General features: G+C 41.7%; 1 protein-coding gene across 2 annotated transcripts; it reads right to left on the bottom strand.

Annotated features, from left to right (window-relative positions):
• Positions 1 to 27,206, bottom strand: LLPH (LLP homolog, long-term synaptic facilitation factor). Of its 2 annotated transcripts, none has more exons than XM_069229144.1 (3): positions 27,078 to 27,206; positions 1,885 to 2,106; positions 1 to 1,273 (listed from the first exon to the last, which is right to left on the bottom strand). In XM_069229144.1, the coding sequence occupies exons 2-3, from the start codon at positions 2,087 to 2,089 to the stop codon at positions 1,110 to 1,112; spliced, it is 369 nt and encodes a 122-aa protein (XP_069085245.1). In that variant the 5' UTR covers positions 2,090 to 2,106; positions 27,078 to 27,206; the 3' UTR covers positions 1 to 1,109. The 2 variants fall into 2 exon arrangements, with proteins under 2 accessions (XP_069085245.1, XP_069085246.1); XM_069229145.1 differs by having other exon boundaries at positions 1 to 1,270.
• Between the last annotated feature and the right edge of the window lie 431 nt (positions 27,207 to 27,637).

Below are 27,637 nucleotides of genomic sequence, written 5' to 3'. Positions count from 1 at the left end.
TTTTGGGTTAGATGATGTCTTTATTTCTGTTGTCATATCCAGCATGAGTTACAGTTAGGGTTTACATTTTATCTGTCTGTAAAGTCAGTTCAAGACCCACTCACCAAAAGCCACCAATTTATAGATGCATGTTGTTGCATGGAACATGTATTGCCATTTGGCAGCATTTCTAAGCAGGGAACAATAGTTCAGATTTATTATGAGGGAATGACAGTTTGCTAAACAACTCATACGTTACTTTTTCATATTCTGAATTGAAATCAGTCTATAGCTCGGGCATCTCTGCTGGCAAGAACTCAAATAGGCATTTGGAAGAGGAACAGAGAGCTCCTTAAAAATAAGAACCCCCAAAGAAGCCAATCAGGGGAGATCTTGGGGACTGAAGACAGCAGTTAATTCAGAATGAGACAGAAGTGAAAAGAAAGCAAATGATTTGCGAACACCACAACATCAAAATGAAAGAACGGAAACTGTGAAACAAAAGATAAGACGACAATGCTAAAAAGAATAGTAGATAAAACAAGCAAGCATTTACTGAGAAGAAAACTACAAAGGACAAATGTATTCATATGAAAGAAAAAACAATTTACATTGGGTCTGGAATAAAGATGGCAAAGAAGCATTTTAAAACAAATGTGTTCTGCATTAAAATACAAAATGTGTTTTTTTAATGAAATTACAGTTTATTTTTAAAATATGTTGCAATACATTGCCCCCTAGGCTGACCGCATTCTGTGTAATCAGGGGTAGACAATATGTTTCAGTTCATTTTCCATTTCCTGATCAGAAGTATTGGTGCAAACAGTACGAGGAAACCATAATTCAAAATGCAACAAAGGCAATGCATTAATTGCAACAGTCTCGATCATAAAGGTTCTTAAACCAGTTTGCTTAATATATGTACTGGAACCAGAGCTGGTGCCAAAAAAAAAAAAGGAACTCAACCAATATATGAAATCGATCCGTAAGCTGGTGAACTTCCAAGTTGTAACAATCGCCAAATAGTACCACTTGCAGGAAGCTGTTGTAATCAATGCTGCCGGACTGAAAGGCAATGGTGTCTTAAATTGTATGCAGAAGAGGGGGACAGTTTTGTTTATCTAACCAGATTACCATTGTAAGCCTTTTGATGGTTTTGATTTGCCTTTTCCTTTTATTCTTTGCCTCTTCAGCTTCTTTCTCTGTCTGGGATTCATCCATACTGGATACTGTCCATGCTGGTCTAAAAGACTCTTTTTGTTTCTTTTGTTATCAGTGTCCATCTTGCAACCTTCTTCAGAAAAGAATAAGAAATTGTTAAAATAAGAATACAGGCACATATGCCACTGCATGAGTTACTGCTAGAAGGAAAGAATAAAATGCTAAGTGCCTTGCTTATGATCCATTAGAACATTTCTCAAAACACTAAATGTTAGGCCAGAATATCAGTGTTAATAAATGCACACTTAATGGAAATTATTCAAAACGACTACAGGTAAAAACCCTTGTTTCCGGAGTCAGAACTGTGAGTAGGGCAATCACACGGTAAGGCAAAGCAAAGTTACATAATGCTCAGTCATTCACACTGAAACTAGGCCAGGACAAACTTGGTATTCAGATTATCTATCAGCTTACTAAAACAGTATGTATCAAACAGTACAATGTTGGAGTTGCTGCTGATTTTTCAGCATGCCGTAATTGCATTTTGTATTCTAGTGATGCCCAATTCACCTACTGAATATGCACCCACCTTCCTTATTATTCTCCAATAAACGTTTCCAAATCACAAGAATTAGAGTTAAGGAAAAATTGTGGCATGCCACATATAATGCTGCTTTAGAACGGATTGGATAGAAAAGTGTCAGAAATGTTAAATGCCTTAAAAATGTTAACTAGCGTACACACCTGCCACATTTGTTTCAGTGTCTGTTTTTTCGATGAGTTTCTCTGGAGCCACAACTGTTGCAATCTCTTTGACTTCTTCCATTAAGACATCACCGCCACCATTCGTTAGAACAGTTTTCAGTCGAGCAAGCTCCTTAGGTGCATTCTTTTTCCTCTTTTCAGCACGCATCTTTCTCTTCCACTTGCTTCTTAAACTTTTTGCCATTGCGTGAGTTCTGTAAGCTGAAGTTCGCAAAAGGAAATATTGAGCTGATTAACCTTCATATTATGATACTATGTAAAAATATGCTCAATTTCGCTAGATTTGGATAAACATAATGAAGGAACAGCAAGAAAATAAGGCGAAACTAATTAAATAAAATTAACAGTGAATGAAGTCAGTTTTTGAGTGCCAACTCATTTCACGAGTTAAACTGTCGCCCGGCAAAAATTTCGCAATCAATAGAACTACTAGCATTTAGAGACAGGCAGTATGTTTAACATGCATAAGTAATAATGACTTGCATAGAACTATAGCATGTTCTGCTATATTGGAGACCGAACTGGTGTTTATGCTCCAACTGTCTGAACTGCGCCTAATCCTCACTCTCCCCCCCTCCACCCCTTCCCCTCTCAAATTAACCATGCCTTGTAATGGCTGCCCCTAGTTCTTTTCTTTGTGTAGGCAAAATACCTTCCCAAATAAAATGAAATGGTGTCTTAACTAAGGTTGCTATCATACCCAACACATTTAAGGGCCTTAAGTACAAGGCATTAAAATGGCCAATACATTTTCAGTGGGTACTGAATAAACTCTAGCCACTACTGCAAGCAATACTAACTCACTTAAGCACAATAATTGGTCAGATCTTATTCAACAAACCACTAAGCCGAATGAACTTCATCATCATGTTCACACAGGGATGTGGAATTCCTATCGCCCGACGCCCGGGACGTCTTGTTTGGGGTCAATGTAGGATTGTTTTGTGACCGCAAACGCGGGCGCAAACCATTCGCAGTTTGCACCCATTTCAAATGGTGCTAACACTTTCGCAAAAGGGAAGGACCCCTTCCCCATTGTGAATGTCACTGTAAACATTTTTTCAGAGCAGGCAGTGGTCCTTGGGACCACTGCCTGCTCTGAAAAAATGAAATGAAAACGTTTCATTTTTCGTTTTTGTAATGCATCTCGTTTTCCTTTAACCTGTTGAGTGCGGGCGTCGGCCACTGGCCGACGCCCACACACCCTCCCTGGTGCGGGTCACGACCAGTGGCCGACACCAGGAAGGGTATTAATAAATCCTCGGGTGCGTCGCACCCGAGGATTTTATTTTATTTTTTTAACTTCCCTCGGGAGACACGGAAGCTTCTGTGCCCCCCCCCCGCCCCTTTGTGACGTCAGCGCGCCGCGAGGCGCGCTGACGTTTCAAAGGTGTTTTCCCCATCAAAGCAGGAAGCAGCCTTTTCCACGTTCGGGAAGGCCTCGTAAGAAAGGGGAGAGTCTCCCCTTTCTTACGAGGCCTTCCTGAAAGTGTTTCCTGGCCCCCGGTCGCAGCTGTGCTGCGATCGGAGGCCAGAAACAGTTTCAGAAGGCCTCGTAAGAAAAGGGAGAGTCTCCCCTCTCTTACGAGGCCTTTTCAAAGTGTTTCCTGGCCCCCGATCGCAGCACAGCTGCGATCGGGGGCCAGAAACAGTTTCAGAAGGCCTCGTAAGAAAGGGGAGAGTCTCCCCTTTCTTACGAGGCCTTCTGAAACGGTTTCCTGGCCCCCGATCGCAGCACAGCTGCGATCGGGGGCCAGGAAACACCACTAGACACCAGGGATTTCACTTTGGGGGGGCGCCCCCCCCGCATAATTATTATTATTTTTTTTTTTTAAAGGTAGGTGCCCCCCCCCCCCCCCCCACCCCAGGGGATTTTTTTTTTTTTCCAAAAAAGAATAAAATGAAATGACAGGGGGTCCCCCGGCAGGGTGACCCCCTGTGGGGTCAATATTTTTTTTTTTAGATGTTGTAGGGTTTCCCTGGGGGCCATTTTGGCCCCCAAGGAAACCATACAACAACAAAAAAAAAATATATGTATATATAGATCTAAATATATCTATGTAGATATAGATCTATATCAAAGAGATTTATAAAGCGCGCTACTCACCTGTGAGGGTCTCAAGGCGTGGGGGGGGGGACGGAAAGGGGCTGGGGGGTTCACTGTTCGAAAAGCCAGGTTTTGAGGCCCTTCCTGAAAAGAAGTAGGTTTTGGGTCTTGCGAAGGTGGGTTGTGAGGGCGTTCCAGGTTTTGGGTGCAAGGTAGGAGAAGGATCTGCCCCCGGTGGTGGTGTGTTTGATGCAGGGGACAGAGGCGAGAGAGAGGTCAGCTGAGCGGACGTTTCGTGTGGGGGTGTGGAAGGTGACTCTCGTTGAGGTAGGCAGGGTGTAAAGATGAGGACACACGTAATCTTGTATTTCTTAAGTTTATTTTCTCAAGCTGGTCCACACATCCTTTCTCAACCGTCTCCCATATCAGAATGCCTCAACCTCCAACCCCCAGGTTCCATCTCCCCACATTCTACATTCCACCCCTCAACCTTCCACTATACTTAAACATACAACACACTTTCCCTCCTTAAACAAAACTAACAAAAGAAATATAAACATTAAAATACATATAACAACAGAATACAGAAAATGTATTGTAAATCAAAACATAATGTAAACACCATACTTTTTTCTAAACAAAGTCTTTGAGCTTTGCAGGCTGTCGTCTTGTCCTGACATAGGACTTTACACGTGACGCAACAGAATTATAATTCACAGGATGGTAATTCACAACAGAATGATCATCCATAGTAACATTACCATTACTGTCACCCAACTCCATATTAGCCTCTCCTTCACAAGAACCATTCTCCATGACTTCCTGTTGTTCACAACTTGCCCCTTTTTTTATACAAACACCAGATTGCATCCCACTTCCAAACATCACTAACGGATCAGTTCCACAATTTCCGTCATGATACTCAAAATTACCAGCACATTTTGCCAATCTGCTCACATTCCACACTTTACCATCCTGTGTAACAACACTTTTTTTGAACACTTTTACAACCTTCAAAGCCCTGCCAAACTTAGATGCACCTTTCCTCACAAAACCTGGCTCACGCACCTTTACCCAATCGCCAACCGAAAAACTAGGTTCCCTCACCTTCCACTTGTCATCATATCTCTTCTTAAATTTCTCTTGTTTCCCCCTCACCCTTTCTCTAACTTCCTCCACTGAGATATCCTCCCAGTCCTTACTCAGTTTCTTCTTAAACCACCACGGACACAATTTAGACACAGGATGTCTTCCTTTCAGTAATTTGAATGGACTCACTTCCGTGGTACTTTGCGGGGTAATGCGATAATACCACAACTTCTCCCTTAATTTCTCTTTCCACATTCCCCCAAATCCTCTTGCCCAGCAAATACTATCCTTAAGAACTCGATTGAATCTCTCTACTTGACCATTCCCTTGAGGATCATACAGAGGTGTAGTAACATGTTTGATATTACTATATTTTAAAAAACTTTGCATTTCACCAGAAGTCAGTTGGACGCCATTATCCGAAATCAACACCTCCGGATATCCTTCCCTAGAAAACACCTCCTTGAAAAACTTAATAATAGTTGCAGATGTCACCTGAGCAACCAACTTCACCTCTGGCCATTTGGAAAAATAGTCAATTAACACCAAAGCATAACGTGTATCTGTTGGAAGAGGAAAAAATGGGCCAGAAACATCAAAACCTAACTTCTGCCATGGACAATTCGGCCAGGGAATAGGTTCAAGGGGAGCAGGTACTGTTCTCAGCATTTTCTCCGCATTTACACACACACAACACTCCCTCACAACCCGATCTGCCATTTTGTCTAAACCAGGCCACCAAAAACAAGTGCGTATCAATCTTTTCATAGAAGATATTCCAGGATGACCACGATGTGCCAGTTTCAAAATCACATCTCTCATACCCTTGGGTGGAATGCACTTCCCATTCTTAAACAACAACCCACTCTCTATATGCAATTCATCCCTAACTTTACCATATGGTTCTAACTCAGCAGCTATATAATTCCTTCCTGGCCAACCGTCCCTCACATATCTCTTAACCTCTTGGAAAACTAAATCCTCCTCATCACACTTCATCCACTCATCTTCATGTATACTACCAAACTCGGCAGACATGTATCCAGACACAGAAGATACCACATCCCTTTCCACAATACTCACACCTTTCCCTTCATCCTGTGGAAGACGCGACAAACAATCCGCTACAGCATTACTTCTACCGGGCACATACTCCATTTTAAAACAATACTCTTGCAACCTGGAAACAAGTCTGGCAATACGGGCAGTGGCATTCCAACCTCCCCCAGGAGATAAAATACCTACTAAAGGCTTATGATCTGTCTGCAGAATGAAATTGGACCCCCAAATATAGTCCCGAAAGTGCTCCACAGCCCAAATGCATGCTAGCAATTCCTTCTCAATTACTGCATACCTTCTTTCTGCATCCGTCAATGTGCGAGAAGCAAACGTAACATTCCATTTGTCTCTCCCACATCTCTGAGATAAAACCCCACCAATCCCATACATGCTTGCATCAACAGTAACTATGCATTGTGCCCCCACACAAAAAGGTCTCAAAGTAGGCGCCTGTATTATCTCTTTCTTAATCCTCTCAAATGCATTACTCTGTTTTTCTGTCCATACTTATTGGACTCCTTTTCGCGTAAGCTCCCTCAAAGGCTCCATTTTTGTAGCAAAATTCTCAATAAATTTGCTATAATACTCACACAAGCCAGTGAATGATAATAATTTTTCACGATCATCAGGAGCAGGAGCATTTACTATTGCTTCCACTAGGGATCGTTTTGGTACAACACCTTCTCCCGAAATTGTATGACCTAGGTACTCAACAGATTTCAAGAAGAATTTGCACTTCTTCTCCCTTAAAGTCAAACCATTCACACTCAACACTTTACAAACATTTTCTACATGCAGTTTGTGTTCAACTTCATCTTTTGAGAAAATTAAAACATCATCCTGGAAACACTTCACATATTTGTCCATGTCTTTAAACAAATGAAACATCGCTCTCTGGAAGACTGACGCTGCTGACGCCAATCCAAACGGCATCCTCTTAAATTGGTATAACCCTTGCGGGGTGATAAACGCCGTGAGATGCCTAGAATCTTCCGTTAATTCAATTTGGTGATACGCCGATCTCAAATCCAATGTGGAAAAAATATTCGCCCCCTCCAACATACTAATGACCTCATTTATCTTGGGTAAAGGATGGCAATTCACAATGATGTTAACATTTACAGCTCTCAAATCCACACACAGTCTCAAAGAATTGTCAGATTTTCGTGCTAAAACGATCGGAGAAACCCACTCAGAGGATTCAATCTCTTCTATCACACCCTCATTCACCATATCTGACAAGATCTTCTTTAATTCATCTCTGACACTAATGGGAACATTCCTAAGTTTCTGAATTACAGGTTTGGCATTAGCCTTGACTTTAATTCTGTGGCTGTAGTTGATCAATTTGCCCAATTCACTAGTGAAAACTTGTGGAAACTTAGAAGTAATCCACTCTGTTGCCTCCCTGGACTCTATCACTAATACAGGTTCACTACACTGGGGATTCAAAATTACACCCAATTGTCCTTGGTCCCTCCATCCTAGGACATTAACCCCCTTAACTGCAACATACAATTTAATATTGGCACGTCTCTCTTTAAAAGTGATTCCAGTTTCAACAAAACCAGTCACATCAATAGTCCTCCCTTCAAAACTTTCAGCAATAATATCTGGTTCCTTCAAATCGGTCAATTCCCAAATTCCCTCAAAGACTTGCTTAAAATAATCTTGTGTAACAATTGTCCAAGGTGACCCCGAGTCTGCCATTAACTCCAGCCTCCTCCCAGCGATTTGTACCTCACATCTAGGTCGTTTTATCTGTTCGCACCGTATTTCATCCCCATGCTTGAGTGACAACACCATGCCCTTTTGCTCATTATCACCCTTCAGCCAATCATGACCATCTTTACCACTACTAACACACGCCATCTTCCCTTTGGCTACATAGTTACTTTTCTTGAAATCTTTACATACCCGAGCAAAATGTCCCAACCTTCCACATTTCATACATTCTTTTCCAACTGCCGGACATTGGGGCGACGATGCAAGATGGTTCACACTACCACAACGGAAACAGGATAGTTTCTCCATCCTATCTTGTCTCACCCATTTCTTACCCACACCAGTATTCTTGAAACCAGGATTACCACTCGAATTACTACCCATCATTGCACCCACCACCTCAGATTCTATATTATTAACTTTATCGACATCCTGTACAGATCTCATCCACTTCTCAGATTGCTCTAGAGCTTTCGCAGTAGAGATTACATCTTGCAATTTAGGATCCCCCATAACCCACAGAGGTTTTTGGATCTTCCTGCTTTTCACATGCACTATAATTTGATCCCGAATCATCTCATCAGTCATATCACCAAAATTGCAATGTATAGATAATCCTCGTAGTGCTGTTAAAAACTCATCAAATGTCTCATCAGAATGCTGTGCCCTAGTATAAAACTTGAATCTATTTAATGCCAGACTTGCAGTAGGTTTGAATCTCTTCTCCAATCTCATTAGCGCTTCCTTGAAAACGTCCACTTCTCCCTCCGTATGATCTGGTAACAGTACTGGTGGTAAAGTTCTGAAAACCATCTGACCCTCAGAGCCTAAACAATGTAATAAAATATTTTTTTTCCTATCTTGTGACATTTCGTCATCATCAATAGCTTTCATATAAGTCAAAAACTCTTCCTTCCATCTAGTCCAATGCAATGGTGGTTGTCCCTTGTTCTGTAAAAACTTTGCAGGAGGTTCTAACTGCATCTTTTCTCCCTTTTCCTTTTAATAAGTATACTTAAATATAAAAAGGGGGAAGAAAAAAAATATGAAAAAATAAAAAATAAATAAAAAGAAATTTATGTAAGTGACTTTAGTTGTTCATAAAGTTAATGAATATTTGTCACAACGATGTTCCTTTTCCGCATTTTTCATTTAAAGACCTTCTTTAGTGACAATAATAGAAGAAACCATCCGATAGTCCTCTGTTTATGTCTAGAAAACAAAGTCCCGGCTCCGCCCAGAACAATATGCAGAGAACAGCACGGACGGCAGGAACAGCAAGAAACAGGTGCACTCCAACACAGGGCTGCGCAAACAAGTAAGGTATATTGCTAATGTAATCCTCATGTAATCCTCAACACAGCAGTCTTCCACTTAAATTCAATCCGGTACGATGCGAAGATTCGCTACTGCACGTAGAGCACAGAATGTACAGCACGCTCTAGGATCCAGAAAAGGATGTCGCGCGGCGCGTTGTTTAAATTAGGCCGCGTGACCAAACCCACAACGACAGTTCAAACTGGCAGGCAAAGGCAGCGAAGAAGGAGGAACAGAAAGCACTAAAATAAAATAAAAACTGAAAGCCCACGTTCACTGCCGTGCCTCCATATCGCGCACTCGTTCAATTCATGTGTTTCCTTCTGTTGAAATTGCGTGAAGTACTACTCCTTCACCTCCTCCGTAGTGTGCGCCTGGAGTACATCCTGTCAAACCTTTAAAAGTCCACTACTTCTTTCATTGAATCTTCCTTTCCCTCGTCGCCAAAATGTAAAGATGAGGACACACGTAATCTTGTATTTCTTAAGTTTATTTTCTCAAGCTGGTCCACACATCCTCTCAACCGTTTCCCATATCAGAATGCCTCAACCTCCAACCCCCAGGTTCCATCTCCCCACATTCTACATTCCACCCCTCAACCTTCCACTATACTTAAACATACAACACAGGGCCTGTGTTGTGGAGTGATTTGTGTGCGAGGATGAGGATCTTGAAGGTGATCCTTTTGTCAATGGGGAGCCAGTGGAGGGATTTGAGGTGTGGAGAGATGTGTTTGTGTCGGCGGAGGTCGAGGATGAGTCGTGCTGCTGAGTTCTGGATGCATGTAGTTTGCGCTTGAGTTTTAGAGTGGTGCCGGCGTAGAGGGCGTTTCCGTAATCAAGCCTGCTGCTGATGAGTGCGTGAGTGACAGTTTTTCTGGTCTCTGTGGGGATACATTTGAATGTTTTTCAGTATACGGAGTTTGTTGAAGCATGAGGAGGTAAGAGCGTTGATTTGTTGGGTCATCGAGAGGGAGGAGTCTAGGATGATGCTGAGGTTGCATGCGTGGTTGGCGGGGTGGGTGCAGGGCCTAGCGTGGTGGGCCACCATGGGGGGTCCCAGGTGTTTGTGTGGGCCAAAGAGGATTATTTCGGTTTTGCTTGAGTTGAGTTTCAGGTGATTGGCTGTCATATATATATCACTTTTGTCAATATGTGTGTGGTTTCCCTGGGGGGAAAAGGGTCCGACTTGTCTACTGGCAGTTTTAGTGCCATAAAGAAGCGCAGAAAGTTTATATGCCTACTGCAAAGAGCACATCTGTATTTTATGTAAATAGCTGAGTACATTAGTAAAGTCTATGGAGAGATGAAGGGCACTTTTGCTGGGTGGTAATGAGGGAATCCGAGGAGGAGGGTGTGGGAGCACCAATAATGATTGATGGACTGGGCGCAGGAGGTGCTAAAGACTGACGAATGGTATGTGACAAGGTGTTTTTTGAGTGTCTTGAAAGTACGCGCTGATTGAGGGAAGAAGCGCAGGTAAGTTGGCCTCTACTGTTGCACGTATCTCACACACACCATCGATTTTGTGACTGTCTACGTAGGCTAGTGTTTTAGAGCAACAGTTTAGCCAATAGCAGAGATGGCATCTTGATGGATGACTGCTGCCTGCACTCGGGTTATAGAGGACCGCTCTGACATAGGATCAGAGACTGAGACATCAGATACTGAGACAGCATCTGAGGGATAGGACAATGGCGCAGACTCTGGGAGTGATTTTTCAGTCAGAGGAGTCCCATTCGAAAACTCCTCTTCCAGTACATTATGAGGGAGGTGATGAGGACAGTCCTGCTGTCCCTTCGCAAGCTGTTCGTGCAACTGGGTAATAGTGGGTTAGGCCAACCCAGAGAGCAGGTGAATGCGGCGGCAAGCAGAGAGAGAGTGCTCTCTTGGGAGCTCCCCAATTTAGTTCAGCCCCAAATTCCACCACCCAAATCATATTGTGGAGACATCAAAATTGTCTATGGCAAAACAAACTGGTTTTGTAAGGCAGGCACCTGTGTTTTTGGTCCTGGATTCGGCGGCCATATAGAGAAACACACTAAACCCAAACATTTCTGGAAACTAGACATTCGGGGGAGTCCACAGAGGTGTGACTTGTGTGGATTCCCCAAAGTTTTCTTACCCAGAATACCCTGCAAAGCTGAAATGTTGAAAAAAAACTCAATTTTTCTCGCATTTCTGTCACACAAACTACTGGAATATGCTGGGATCCACAACATTCCTACCACCCAGTGACTCCTCACCTGTCCTGATAAAAACACTACCCCACTTGAGTGCCTACACCTAGTGCCTGTGTCAGGAATGGATCACCCCAGGGTCAACAGCTGCCTCACGTAAGGACCAACATTGACCGTTGTGTGATCTATTCCTGTCGCAGGCACCAGGCCTAACCACACAAGTGAGGTATCATATTTAATCGGGAGACTTGGGGGAACGCTGGGTGGAAGGAAATTTGTGGCTCCTCTCAGATTCCAGAACTTTCTGTCACAGAAATGTGAGGAAAACGTGTTATTTTAGCCAAATTTTGAGGTTTGCAAAGGATTCTGGGTAACAGAACCTGGTCCGAGCCCCACAAGTCACCTCATCTTGTATTCCCCTGGGTTTCTAGTTTTCAAAAATGTGCTGGTTTGCTAGGTTTCCCCAGGTGCCGGCTGAGCAAGAGGCCAAAATCCACAGGTAGGCACTGTTTTTTATGAAAAAATGTGATGTGTCCACGTTGTGTTTTGGGCCATTTCCTGTCGCGGGCGCTAGGCCTACCCACACAAGTGAGGTATCATTTTTATCGGGAGACTTGGGGGAACGCTGGGTAGAAGGAAATTTGAGGCTCCTCTCAGATTCCAGAACTTTCTGTCACCGAAATGTGAGGAAAACTTGTTTTTTTAGCCACTTTTTGAGGTTTGCAAAGGATTCTGGGTAACAGAACCTGGTCTGAGCCCCGCAAGTCACCCCTCCTTGGATTCCCCTAGGTCTCTAGTTTTCAGAAATGCACAGGTTTGGTAGGTTTCCCTATGTGCCGGCTGAGCTAGAGGCCAAAATCTACAGGTAGGCACTTTGGAAAAAACAGCTGTGTTTTCTTAAAAAAAAATAGGATGTGTCCATGTTGTGTTTTGGGGCATTTCCTGTCGCGGGCACTAGGCCTACCCACACAAGTGAGGTATCATTTTTATCGGGAGACTTGGGGGAACATAGAATAGCAAAACAAGTGTTATTGCCCCTTATCTTTCTCTACATTTTTTCCTTCCAAATATAAGAGTGTGTAAAAAAGACGTCTATTTGAGAAATGCCCTGCAATTCACATGCTAGTATGGGCACCTCGGAATTCAGCGATGTGCAAATAACCACTGCTCCTCAAAACCTTATCTTGATCCCATTTTGGAAATGCAAAGGTTTTCTTGATACCTCTTTTTCACTCTTCATATTTCAGCAAATGAATTGCTGTATACCCAGTATAGAATGAAAACCAACTGCAGGGTGCAGCTCATTTATTGGCTCTGGGTACCTAGGGTTCTTGATGAACCTACAAGCCCTTTATATCCCCGCAACCAGAAGAGTCCAGCAGACAAAACGGTATATTGCTTTCAGAAATCTGACATCGCAGGAAAAAGTTACAGAGTAAAACATAAAGAAAAATGGCTGTTGTTTTCAGCTCAATTTCAATATTTTTTTATTTCAGCTGTTATTTTCTGTAGGAAAACCTTGTAGGATCTACACAAATGACCCCTTGCTGAATTCAGAATTTTGTCTAGTTTTCAGAAATGTTTAGCATTCCGGGATCCAGCATTGGTTTCACACCCATTCCTGTCACTAACTGGAAGGAGGCTGAAAGCACCAAATATAGTAGAAATGGGGTATGTCCCAGTAAAATGCCAAATTTGTGTTGAAAAATTTGGTTTTCTGATTCAAGTCTGTCCGTTCCTGAAAGGTGGGAAGATAGTGATTTTAGCACCAGAAACCCTTTGTTGATGGCATTTTCAGGGGAAAAACCACAAGCCTTCTTCAGCAGCCCTTTTTCCCCATTTTTTTGGAAAAAAAACATTTTCACTGTATTTTGGCTATTTTCTTGGTCTCCTCCAGGGGAAACCACCAACTCTGGGTACCATTAGAATCCCTAGGATGTTGGAAAAAAAGGACGCAAATTTGGCGTGGTTAGCTTATGTGGACAAAAAGTTATGAAGCCCTAAGCGCGAACTACCCCAAATAGCCAAAAAAGGGCTCAGCACTGGGGGGGAAAAGGCCCAGCAGCTAAGGGGTTAAGGAAAACGGGCTGCATTACAAAAAAAAAACACAACAAAAAAAAAACTGCTTTATTGAAAAGCAGTCACAGACATGGTGGTCTGCTGTCTCCAGCAGGCCACCATCCCTGTGAGGGCCGCTATTCGCAAGGGGGTTGCAAATTGCGACCCACCTCATGATTATTCATTAGGTGGGCATTTGCGAAGCCCTTGCGAATCACAGATGGTGTCAGGGACACCATCCTACATTCGGATTTGCGACTCGCAAATTGCGAGTCGCAAATCTGAACCTACCTACATGTGGCCCCAAATTCTTAAAGAAAGTCACAAAAGTGCACCCATGGTATATGTCGTACCCCTATAAAATATTTGTGAACTGTATTTTAGCATGGGTAAATACGCATGTGTAGATTTGCTCATGTGAAAATCTATTGAGCATTTGCAAGTTCATTTTCCCTCCAGCCACTTTCTTCCCAACCCTGGAAGAAGTTCTAATTCTGCCATTGTCAGGAGTAAATGTCCAACCTTTCTTATTATGGGAAAATATTAGAGAGAAGCTGGTGAAAATCTTTAAAACATGCAGGTTAGTAGGTTTGCAGACTCAAAGGCATTCCAGCCCTGGAACTATTGCTTACTGCTTCCTCCAGCCCCAGTATGCAGATCTGCAGAAAGGTGGCAAAATAAGGAAATTGCTACAGTAGGGATTGAAACTGCAAGTACTCAAGCCCTACTATGGTAGTAGCCCTGGCATAATCAGAGAGGCTATTATCAGAGCTCTTCATAATGAGATTGCTGCCATAATTTGTCGCCACACTACATGGCACCAAAGGGACAAGTAGATCTTTTTACAGGACAAGTAGATTTGAGAAGCAACCTGTCCCCTGGACAAGTAGATATTTTAATAAATTCCACACCCGTCACATAACCTGCTTTAAAAAAAATTTCAGTGTGACTTATTTAACTTCAATGCAGTGAAAATAGCATTAAAACAAGCACTGACAAAGACGATAGGTGTTTCCTTGGCAACACACAAAATGAGTAAAGAATGGAAAGAAAAAAAGTTTCTTCAAAGTTAAGTACTGACTCACTATTCTGAGCACTAAACAACCCTTCTTTCTTCTGTTTTTGGGCAGACGTGTATATGTGATCAGGAAAAATACTGTCAGTCACAATGGAAGGGACCCAATGGCTGAGGTGAGCTGCCCCACTACCGTATCCTGTAGTAGGCAGAAGCAAAATTCGAATCACAGTTCAACAGACTAATGAATATGCATGTTTTATTTATGCTTTTTAGGTCGAGTATAGCCTCGCGCAAGCACTGCTTTTCTCAACATGTAATCTATTCTCTATTACACGATCGGGAAGGTACCTTAGTGTCAACGCACTATTTTTTTCTTTTCCCTCGCCACTTCGCTCATGGTGGTGCTTCTTCATCTTCCTTGGTTTCGGGCATCTTGCTGTTTCTTTGAAATGTCTGCGGGTACTTTTTTTCTTTTTTTAGATTTATGTAGCACAAACTTGACACGAAGGTAATGGAGCACTTTATTATTTTTTTTTGCAGTTTTATATAGCACAAACACATTGTTTTTTGGTAGCAAGGGGAGATTAAGTGATTTGCCCAGAATCACAGAATGCTGAGCCGACGCCAAGACTCGAACCGTGATCCCCAGCTCCAAAGTCAGCAGCTTTGGTCCTTATGCCACATTCTCTCCCCTAGGGTTCTTTTTCTTTGTCTGGTGTCTGTTGGGCAGTCTGGGAAACAACTAGTTTTTTTTAAATATAGAGCTTGGTGTTACAGGTTCTGCCATTTCATAGTGCTGCAAAGCAGGTGCCATCCTTAACAAAATCACTATAATTTATTTGCATCAACCTTGCAGAGATGAAGAGGTGAAAAGGCCACTTCACGGCCTCAGGCTTGATGGCAAAAGACATCTAGCCCTTGGATGTAAATTGGGCCTCATCAAACAGAGTTCAGTTAGTGCAAACTCGATACAGAGTTATTACAGTGATTTACATGAGCACCTGTTACGCAACACAAGAACACATTTATTTTTGGTAGCAAGGGGAGATAAAGTGAAATGCCCAGAATCACAGGATGTTGAGCCGGCGCCGAGAGTCGAACCGTGTTCCCTAACTCCCAAGGTCGGCAGCTCTGGCCCTTAAGCCACATCCTTTCCCCTACGGTTCTTTGTCTGGTGCGTGTAGGGGCAGTCTGGGAATAACTTTTTTTTAATATAGTGTTTGGTAATACAGGTCCTGTCATTTCATAGCGCTGCAAAGCAGGTGTCATTCTTAACAAAATCGCTAAAATTCATTTACAGTTAAGCTGTCTCTTCTGTTATTCTCTTTGTATACAGTCAATGTTTTTAGAAGTTAGGCTGGTATTGCAAATGTAGAGGAATAATTCCTTTAAAAGTTTAAAACAGAGGATTATATGGCTGCCCCCTTTCTCTGCTCCTAACTCTTTTGATCCCCTCATTCTCTGGGTTAAATGCCAAGAAGGTGCCTTTTTGTGGACTGTTTGGTGCTATAAAAGTTTCAGTAAAACACTAGAAAGGTTTGCAGCTCTAGAGAATCACAGCCAGTCTGCAGGAATGAGGCAAACACACTCCCAAGATGGCGGTCTTGTTGTGTCTTCTCTCCTGCAGCAACAGGCCTGGGAGGGTTGCTGTGGCACCTCACATACATCCACTACACTCCAGCCCAAAACAGATAGGTAAAATACATTGTCATTTACAATACCAATAGCTCTTACAAACGCGAGACCGATTGCATTGCAAATGCATGTTTAAGTTTCGTCTGCATAGTGCTTGCGCTGTGCTTACGAAGTATTCTGTTAGTATAAAAACTTGTTTTTTTTTAAGCTTCAACTGACTTGTAGCCCGCCTCTAACTTTTCTGCAACGTTTATTTGTTTTCATGCTTGTCAGTCACTTGGTCTTTCTTTTTGTTGGTTTGGTTGTTTCTTCCTTGTTAGTTTCTCGTCAAATTTCTGTGTTTTCGACTCTGTGGAGCGTGCACAAAGTACTTCTTCCTACTGACTTTACCCACCTGACCGGTGCTACCTTTTTCTTTGGAACTGAGCTGGATTGTATATTTTGAAGCAGAGGCTACTGTTCGAGCGCAACAGTCTGTTTTTGTTGCCTTTCTGCACCTTTGTTGGCGCAAAAATGATCGGAGGTATTGTAGTGCTTTACATGAGCACCGCTTCTTTTCACAAGGAAAACTTAACAACTCTGTGATTTATGCACCCCTGTTCACACCATTCTCCATCCCACCTGCTTCGCTAGGCCCCCAGTTACCTCCCCCATTGCGGCCCCTACACCCCCGTAGGCATTTATATATAAAGCACACTCATCCCCTTCTCTGGCAAATTCCCTTGTGGCTACCACCCTCCTTCCTTGTGTCCCTCACCCTCAACCCTTTTTTTTTTCCCATTCTGGGACTTAACTTTAAGCTGTGTAACATGTTTTTAAGAATGAAAGTGTTCCTATGTAATGTAAATGGTGCTCATCTAGAGCACTCCAATACCTTCGAGTCGAGTTTGTGCTATATTAAAGCGCCCCCAAAATTAATTAAATAAAAAAATGTTACAGCTCTGCTATGCAACATGCTTTTGAAACACAATACAACAGGAGATTGATGGACGTACATGCATAAAAGGCACAATGAAGAAGTTGTTAATCCACTCTGGGTGGGGTGAACTGGCAATTAGTTTAAAAACGAGCTAATGAACAAGACAGTTTCTTCCAGTTCTTCACCACACAAAGGATCTTCAACACTGTTTCCCGCATTTCATGAGACAACCTTTTCTCTACATTTCTCAAGAACAGGCCTGTCCTGCTGACGTGTACCTCAGGACTGAATTCCATGATTTACTTTAGCACCTTCACCCATGAAACCTCCACTTGGACAATAATTTTTAATTTCCATCATTCAGCATTTTTTCTCAGTTGGCTAATCAATACTCAAAACATTTTTCATACTCCGTTGAGATTCCGGCACTGTGCATGCTCAGTACATACAGCATTTTCCCCAACTCTGACAACTTTGCATAGGTCAAAATATTTATATACCCGCTTAACTTGCAAACTGTTTCCTTATCCAAACCATATCTCCCAGTTCCATTTTGATGTGCAGTACACCAAACTTCGTGCCATGATACCTTTTATACTTTTCACAGTTCACATGCACCCTGTCAGCAATAGCACCACCATCACAACACTCATTCTAAGCAGAGTAAATGTGTTCCCATTTAGACTGCATCCACACCAGGCACAAAACAGATGATGCCCGCCTTCAAATATTACGTAGAAAGCTCAGGCTGAGTGTGGCACAGTTTTATTGCTCCAACTCATGGCTCCAAATGCTTCTTAGACATCCAGGTTAGATGCCACTGAACACATTCTTTCAAAATCTGATTAATGGTATGACAATTTCTTAATGAATGTTTTTTGTGAGCAATTTAATGACAATATAAGTTTTAGCATCCTCTTTAAACATCCACTCAAACACTTAGATTAGCAGTCAGTGTTACCAAATACCTCATCACAGGTTTCAAAGTTAAAAAGGAGCCCAAAAAATCTATTTCTAACATGCCATGCAAAATCTATTGGCTTTGTCAAATTTTTTATTTTATTTTTCCTTCCTGCACAGCAGTTGATCTTCTGTTCAACACGGCTTAAGGTATAGAAAAAAGTGCTGTGATCCAGTCAATGGAGTGGGGTGGACTGGGGTGGGGTGGGGTAGAGTGGATTGACTGGGGTGTGGTGGGCTGGACTGGACTGTAGTCAGAGGTGTGGCATTTAATACAATATCTACTTGTCCATGGGACAGGTCGCTTCATAAATGCACTTGTCCTGAAAAATAATCTACTTGTCCCTTTGGTGCCATGTAGTGTGGACAGAAATGATGGCAGCAATCATTATATAAGAACTCTGATAATAGCCTTGCTGATTATGCAGTGCTAATACTATAGTAGGGCTTGAATACTAGCAGTTTCCTCATATTGCCACCTTTCTGCAGCTCTTTTGAGTCTATGCAAACCTACTAATTTGCATGTTTAAGAGTTTTCACTAGCTCTTCTCTAATCTTTTCCCATACTGAGAAAGGTTGGAAATGTACTCCCAAGGGTCAGAAGTAAAACTTCTTCCAGAGTGGCAAAAAAGGGGGTTGGAGGGAAAAATAACTTGTAAACACTCAACAGATTTTCGCCAGAGCAAGTCTACACATTGATGTTTCCTCATCCTTTCACAGTAGTTTGGCAAAACGTTTTTTTCCTAGTTGCATTTTACTGTGAATATTTTATTTTGAAAGTAAAAAATTATCCATCTTGCTTTCAAGCTTCTGCATATTTTCTCATTTAATCATAGGGCATTCTGGGAGCTGTATACATAGCCTCATATTTTTTTACTTTGCATATGTGTGTATTTTTTGTTTACTGGAACCACTGCAGTCCGAGCTTACAACATTTATTTAGAACGCTCACCCTATTATGAAAGGCTGTGTATTAATGAACAGGGATGTGAAATTTAATAAAATATCTACTTGTTGATGGGGCAGGTAGCTTCATAAATCTACTTCTCCTGCAAAAAAAATAATCTGCTTGTCCCTTTGGTGCCATGTAGTGTGGCGACAAATTATGGCAGCAATCTCATTATGTAAGAGCTCTGATAACAGCCTCTCATATTATGTGAGGGCTTCCTTATTTTTCCACCCATCTGCAGATCTATATACAAGGTCTGATGGTAGTGGTAAGAATAGTTCCACGGCTGGAATGCCCTTTTGAGTCTGTGCAAACCGACTAACTTGTCTGTTTTAAAGGTTTTCACCAGCTCTTCTCTAATCTTTTCCGAGAAAGATTGGAAATGTACTCCTGACAAGATTCAGAAGTAAAGGTTCTCCCAGGGTTAGGAAAAAAAAAAGTGGTTGGAGGGAAAGTGAATGCTCAACAGATTTTCGTATGAGCAAATCTACACATGCATGTCTGCTTGTGCTAAAATATAGTTTACAAATATTTTCTAGGAGTACGATTCCCTGGTCTACTTCTGTATAGCATTGTGAATTCATGAGATACAATGGGTACACTTTTGTGCCTTTCTTTAAGAATTGAGGTGTTTCGTTCAGTACCATGAACTACTTTAGCAATGTGTGCTTTTTGAGGCGAAAAAATATTTTTCCTTTTGCCAATGTTTGTTACAATATTGAGGGCCCAGCAGCTTCCACAACAATAAAGCTTTATAAAAGCTACGTCAAAACAAGACATACACCAATGCCAGACATATTGGCTTTGCCAATGCTTGTTTATTTTCAGTTTGCCATACTCTTGTTGAAACTGGTTACACTGACTCTGCATTATGAATATATATTTTTTTTTTAAATGTTACCATACATCAACACATGTTACTAATTGATGCTTCAAAGAAATGGTACATACAAGTTCACAGTTTAGTACAACTTTTGTTCTTCTATTTTTTGTGAACATTTTATGTTTTTTTGAAAACAAAGAATCAACAATCCTACGGTCAACCTTCTGCAAATATATGCATTTAATTAGAGAGCATTCTGGGAGCGTTTCACATGGTGTCATATTGTTAAACTTTGCAAATAGTGTACACTTTTTTTTTTTTTACTGGAACCAGTCAGAAGTGCAGTCAGAGCTTACACCATTTATTTAGACCTCTCACCCAAATAACTTTGCATTAATGAACCATAACTACAAGTCTGAATAGCATTAACATATGGACACAACTATGACCTTAACGGCAGACAATTCCTTTTCCCGTTCCGTGATGTAGTACTGTAATTTGGCAGACAAAGGGTTTGTGCTGCAGGGGGGTTGGGCCTACTTGTCCCAAGGACAAAATAAATCTGGAAACTTGTCCTTGACCCCAAACAATATCTCCTGGGCTATAGGAATTCCACACCCCTGTGTAGTGGGGTTGGGTGGAGTGGATTGGCATGGGCTGGACTGGGGTAGGCTGGATAGACTTGAGTCAGGTAGACTGAGCTTGGGTGGGGTGGATGGAAGAGGAGTGGATTGAAATTGGGTGGATTGGTTTGCACTGAGGTAAGGTGGACTGGTTTGGAGTGGGGTAGATTAAGGTGGTTTGGAGTGGGGTGGACTGGACTGGAGTAGGGTGAATTAAAGAAGATTGTATTGGAGTAGCAGGCCTTGAAAACTCTACTCACCCACACGCTATGGTGAGTCCTATTTGATCAGGTTGAATTATTTTTAAGACCTACTCATCCCTTCTGGCAAGTTGACAGAGAACAGGTGTTCTGGTAGAAAGTGAAGGAGCAATAAAGACACCTTCAAATCTTGTTCTTATCTTGTCACATTTGCTCTGTGTTCAGAGACAGAGGTCAAAAGTCAGTTTGTCTTTTTACAATTCATTATCCTTCTGAGTGCAGAGTTCCAGGATTTTGTAAGCTGAACTGTCTGACCTGCTGTACAAAGTGTGAAATGAAAGGCTGTAGAGTGTCAGGTTGTTCCTAACACACAACATTTAAATAACTAAGTCAACTGTAAATATATTTCAAAGTATATTTCAGTAGTTGGGAAAGCCCATTTTTTGTACTCCTCTGTGATGACAAAATATTTTAATAGGGTGAAAACAAATCATAACACTTTACTTGGAAATGTGCAATGAATAAGTATGTTTTCTGAAACCCAATGTTCACAGATTATTGTTAATAGAACTACTACGAGGCAAGGTTGATCCTAGGAGGAGACTGTGACTACAGACATCAATTTAGGTGGACAAAGCAGGCATTGAATGAGTGACAAACCTGGCACTTAATATACTAATGGTTACTGCATTTGTCTATATTAATTGCCTTGTTATATTTTCAAGTTGATGGATGTTTACAACCATTTTTTAAATAATATATTGTTTATGGTGCATATAATTTGCATGAACTCCAGTACTTTATAGTATTTAATATGGTGTAGTGGATAAATAAAAGATGCTGTTATGTCACACTGTGTGCTTCCTTTTTTTTTTATTACTGTGAGAAGTTTCTTTAAATTAAACTATTTCTTTCAACAGGTTTACATCCACAAATTGCACGCAAAAATGTCAACCTGCTGTAACCCTTAAATTCCTGCATGAAAAACTGACCTTCCAATCACATTTTTTTTTTTTTAAATCAACCTCTGCTTCTTTCTACCTACCTTCTGTCTCCCTCATCTGTATACAAGTTACTCTAAAAATCTCATGCCTATTTGCCTTAAAGCTCTTTTGAAACCATAACAATATTAACTCCAGCTAGTAATTGTGCCTCATGTAGCCCCTCTAATAATCACATCAAACAAAACAAGCCCCCACACAGCAAGCAAACTAACCCCAATAACCAACTGACTGACCACTAACTAGGCTCTGAATAGTGTGCTGCTCACCGTAAAGCGCTTTGTAGTAAGCAGTAACCTAATCAGTTGTAGTAAGCGTAAAGTAGTATCAGTAAAGGTCTAAGTTACTGGGAAGGTTTTTGGACATTTCCTAGAAATGTACTGTCTGTAAATGACAGTGTACATCACGTTTTAGTAATATAGGGCCAGTTGTATGAAAAAAGCATTTTGCGAATTGGAAATAGCGATTTTTAAGAAATCGCTATTTCTGATTCGCAAAATGCAATGTATCATATTTGTGATTCGGTAATAGCGATTTCTTAAAAATCGCAAAAATATTACCGAATCGCAAATTGTGATACCGGCCCCCATTCACATCTATGGGCCTGTCGGCCCATATTTGCAAATATTTTGCATGTCCCAAATTGCGAATTCCTAAATGGAATTTGCAATTTTGGGAAATGCAAAGTCCAGGATGCTGGGGGCCTAAGGCCCCCTCTGCTGCACCCCAAAACAATGTTTAACAACATGCAAGGTGCACACATGCCAAAAGGGCATGTGTGCTTTAGATGTAAATTTTAAAAATGCATTTTTAAAATTTGCACATGGTTACCACCAAGTTTAACTTGGTGGTAAAAGCAATTCCTTAATGCCCAATTCGCATTAAGGAATTGCTTCATACATGTGCTTTAGAAATCGCAAATAAGGATTCCTTATTTGCGATTTCTTATTTAGTCACAACTTGTGACTCTCTAAACAGGGTCGCAATTTTAAGGAATCGCTATTTTAGCAATTCCTTAAAATTGCATTCAGAATGCCTCTGATACATTCTGAAAGGGCTTTTTGCAAATGCACCGTTTTCGAATGCAAAAAGCTTTGATACATCTGGCGCATATTTATTAAATGTGGGTGTTTAAACAAACTGAGGAGCACTCCTGCCCTAATGGCAATGCTGTTAGTAAAGTAAGAGGCAAGTCATGGATCATGTGCCCCCACATGGCTAGATTATTGAGCAAACGTTTAGTCTATTTAATAAAACAAAAGAGTGTTTTTGGAAAGCAGAAATGCTGAGCTCACATATTTGAAGGCACACTAATTCAGAATAAGGTAAAAGGCGTCTGTAAACTAAAATATTTGCCTAGGATCACACAGTTTGAGACTTGTTTACGGGTTAAGTACATTACAACTAGGTAGAATAGATTATTCCAAGTTACTCGACCTGCAGGCCTAGTAACACTTTTATGATTTTTTGAGTAGGATGGATTTAGACTGTGTGGGTGAATTGGATTGGAGTGGGATTGACTAGAGTGCGTGGGTTGGATTGACTAGAGTGTGATGTGTTGGATTTGGGTAGGACTGGAGTGGATTGGCCTGAGGTGAGGTAGATTGGATTGAGGTGAACTGGAGTGGGGCAGACTGTTTTGGATTGTAGTTGGGCAGATTGATGTGCGGTAGAATGGATTGGAGTGGGGCAGACTGGAATTTACTCCATGATTATGTGTTAAAGCAAAATTTCAGAAATTACATGTAAGAAAGAAACAATGTTGCTTTGCAATATTTAAAACAAGATAGTCATCATCTTTTGATAACAGCGCCCACGAGCAAAAACAAAAGAAAACATGAGTGCAAAGTAAGAAAGGACGACTTGGCAAAATAAAAGAAACTTAGCTATAGAAAATAAACCTTGGCAATTTTGTTTGTCCTGCAGGACATGTTTTTGCAAGTCACAACCCTTCTGTTTGCAAGGCACTAGAAGTTTAAAAGAACAAAACAGTACCTCAATCACACCTAGAGCAGCGGACGGGCGCTGATTAAGTTGAATCTATCAGTGCTTGGTCCCTGCTACAAGGGGAGGAACAGAAATGATGCTTGGCCTGCAGTGACAAATTACGAGGCTGTAGATAAGAGTGCCACACAACCCAACATATGGTAAGTGATAGGCAGGCTCCAAGCCATTTACTGTACACAACAGACTTGCATGTGGGACGCATGCGCTAGCACATGTACTCACATTCTGGAACCTAAAAACGAGGTAATAATCTTTTAGAGCTTTTCTACCAGCCGCCTGGCAATTCTTGGGCCCTATTCAATGCAGACCTCTATTTTGATCGCCAAATCAATGACATACTCAGAAGAGCTGCCTTCCAGCTCTTTACTAAGGACGGCATACCAGCTCAACTAGAGGCTGAAGACGGAGTCAAACTACCAACAGTGTTTGGTCTTATCTAGGCTAAATACTTTAAACAGCTTCAATGCAGGGTTACTAAAACCCCGTATACAAACAAAACTGAGAAGAATTTAAAGTCAGACAGCCTTGATGTGCATGAATTTAAAAAAAAACACACCTCACTGCAAGAACGTTTCTAATTTAAAAGCACAACACTGGCTTGTAGGACACCACAGCATCCAGCTCAATATTCTGCAAACCATGAATATGGTTTCAGGACTGGAAATGTCCTTTCTATCCATAGATTCACCACAGCCTGTCAATTTGAAAAGACGTATGAGGAAGAAACCTCCCTGGCCTGGAATCTTGCCTATGTACCAAGTTGGTACAACATAACGTGCCAACGAAAGCACCAAAAATCCACAAAGAGTTGGAAATCTGCATCTTCATGGAGGCTTTTTAGACTTCTAATCCAAACAAGATTACAAGTCTCTGCTGCTTCAGGACGCAGCACATCTCAAACCAAAGCCCCCTGAAACTCTGACCTTCAAAGTCAAAAGGTGAGGCATCAGTTCAACCTTGCATTGAACATCACGGGGATCTTATCGATTGTAACCAGCCCTGATGAGACTGCCAGGCGGAGTCTTATGTAACCAAGTGACAATCCGGAACACTGCCAAGCTATTTCATCCTTCGTTTTTAAGGAGCTATAGGGAACATCGTATACCGTTGTTCAAATCCTGCAAATACATTTCTCGAAGATCAAGGTATGACAAACGCACTAATGGAAGGAATGCTTCAGCTAAACTCAGCCACTGGCTGTTGATTGAGGCCACTTTCTAGCCCACTGTTTTTCTCCCACTATGCCACTCCATGCAGAGACCTGCCATATGCAAAATCAGTCCTGGTCCTGATGGATAAGAACAGTCCACCCTAAACTGCTATGCCTGTCCATCCAAATAGAACATAAGTAATCCCACATCGGTTTCAGCCCATTTAGGCCTCATCAATGAAGTAAAATTTGAGTTCTTGGCACAGTGAGCACAGAATCCACATCTGCGCATACCAGTCACACAAGGGAGTTTAATGCAAAAAAAAAACTTCTTTATGGAAGGAATGGCTGGAATAATCTAGGCCACGAGCGGTTGTTTGGAAATAATTGAAAAAAAAAAAATCATTATTTGTGTACTGCTGAAGACATTGGTGCCAAGGGTCCTTTTACATTCTATCTTAAAACCGATTGTTGAAAAATCCCAAATGAGAACCATTTCGAAGGTCCAAGAATGGAAACAGCCATGTTAGGCTTTCAGGTGATTTAGTCGTCACACGTTGTACAAGGTTCATTCACTCAAGGCACCTGTGGTGCAGTGGGGGATACAGGTCATATTGGGCTACAAACCAAAAAAGGTGGTTATGTGAATCTAGGTGACAGTGAGACACAGTGGCAGTAAAATGTGTCACTGATACGATAAAGACAAAGTTCAACTGCATACAAGAGTTGGCACACATGGAGTGGTACAATGGATATCAGGTTAAATGAAAAACACCATAAAACATGCCACATGGAAGGATGCAGATCCAGACCCATGCGGGAAAAGCCTGTGATACTCTGGAAAGGGGCTACAACAATCCAGATTATGGTGGAAAGAGGTGCAAGGCCAAAGAAAAGGACGGGGCCAAGAAGAGTAATCTAGGAAGGAGTGTGAAAGAATTCATGGCTGAACAAATATCAAATTAGGACTGAAGCCACTCTGCAGCCAAGACAAAAGGGGTGGGGGGGGGGGGGCGTGCACAGATCCACTTCAAAGGGAGCTCCAGAATAAGCGAAAGCATAGCATATCGTAGTGACATGTTGCAGAGCATTCCATGTTAGAAAGGCAGTATGTCATTCTCAAAATTCTTTCATGGGTTGCCGAATATACTCTGACTTCCACTGCTTAACACTAACCACTGGTGACTCGTGTTGCTTAGCTTTTCCTAAAATAATTCTTTGGGTGACAACTTGCCTGCATGCTGTTTTAAAAGATGGTATCAAAATAAAGGGCGAGTACGAAGGCCAAGATCCTCAGAATGGGAAACCCAAGAGATTTCAGTGCACTATTCACCTGGAGGACTGAGTTGTGAGCCACAATCAACATCTTTTGAAGCAAGAAAGTACCTAAAACACGGCTCGACGCACTCTTTTCTATTGGCCACCAAATAGCAATTGTAGTTAAAAACACCAAATTCTGCATCACGGTGCTGAGAAGAATCCTACCACCTTGTCAATGCACCTCACCTAATTTAATTGACCTAAATTTTGGGCTATTTAATCTACACTACAATACTTGACAGCACCCACAAAAAGTGATCACAAAACTTCAACGCCTACAAATTACTTTAATCTGATTTACTCGGGTCATGGTTTTCCTGCATTCAAAAAACGCCCATGAATTCAAGTAGCGCAAAAAACACGCTTCAAACTAATCTGCATAGAGCCCCAGGTCTCCAAATACTGCAGGAGAAGGCGCCGTGCGTATATTGCTAATTTCAACCTGGGTTCTAGCAAGTCAAAAAGGCAGAATGCTCATCTCTGGAATGCACTGTGTCCAGATTTCAGGAGCCAACCCAATCTAACAAATAAAACATACGGCCTATTCAAGGTTTTCTACACACTCTATTAAGCTCCTGGGTCATACACTGTCCTCAGACATACAGGGCACCAAATAACTCAAACGAGCACACGGATTTGTAAACTGTGTGATCACCAGATGCATAGGCTACAAAACAGACATCTTTAAGTCTCCACTGAGGAAAGGAACAGGGCTAACAAATTACTTTCTGACTCCTCTTGACAGTACTAGTATGCGGCCCCTGCCGAAGAGTGGTTATGAAGACGAAACAAATAATAAAGGCGGCAGATACATACGGGCCAGGAGAAGAGAACATACATGCTGGGGGGCACGTCAGGAGAAAATAACAACAAGCACGGCTTGGCATACATTTTCACAGAGACGAGTAAAGTAAGGAGTCAAAGGGCGACGTTACTTGGTGTTGAAAGGTACAGAGAACTGCAGTCTAGAATATACCATTATTACTAAAGCACACTGACTACACCATGCACACACAAGGCTTGGGCGTGCCACATAAAGCTCTGGGTGATTGTATGGGGGCGCACTGTAAGCCAGCACGAGCGTAGCACTCACCTTACTTAGGCTTCCCTTCCCTCACTTAACTACGCACACAACTTCCCCAATTCGAGACACGACACACGAGGTCTGCCTCCCACGTATTACGTTACGTGTAGAGACGCAAGCCTCCTGCGACCGAAAAGGAGACGCGCGATGGGCAGCAGTCTAGGAAAACGAGTCGGACATATTGAAATGGTAAGAATCGTATTTATCCCACCGTAAAAGCCCAAATTAAAATGCCTTTAAGTCCTTTATCATTCATTTATAACATATGAGTGCAAATTACACTTAACCTTTGTTTTGTACACACTTAACTCCCTTTGGGATTTGATTCTAATTTAATCGACTGGTAACTAATTCTCAGAAAGTGATAGACTTGCATCGTGTGTTTTTTTAAGCGTTTACTGTGACAACATAACACGGTGGCTGCCTCGTAGCTGTCGAATTTTTATTTTGGTTATGTGTGACATTCCCAGGGCATACGTCCTAAAAATAAAAATAAAATAATTAGGGGGACTAACAAAGTTAGGCATTTTGCAGGTGATACCCCGGTGCGTGACATCATGGCCCATGAC

This window comes from Pleurodeles waltl, chromosome 4_1 (genome assembly GCF_031143425.1).
Source record: "Pleurodeles waltl isolate 20211129_DDA chromosome 4_1, aPleWal1.hap1.20221129, whole genome shotgun sequence".
NCBI classification, from domain to species: domain Eukaryota; kingdom Metazoa; phylum Chordata; class Amphibia; order Caudata; family Salamandridae; genus Pleurodeles; species Pleurodeles waltl.
The sequence above is the reverse complement of the archived record's forward strand: the minus strand, read 5'-3'. Positions and strand labels throughout refer to the sequence as shown.

Bases quoted from the DNA above. Each gene is read 5' to 3' on its own strand.
- LLPH (XM_069229144.1), bottom strand. From the start codon at position 2,089: ATGGCAAAAAGTTTAAGAAGCAAGTGGAAGAGAAAGATGCGTGCTGAA. The intron at 1,274-1,884 runs GTGTGTACGCTA...TCTTTTCTGAAG, and splicing joins CACTGAAACAAATGTGGCAG to AAGGTTGCAAGATGGACACT.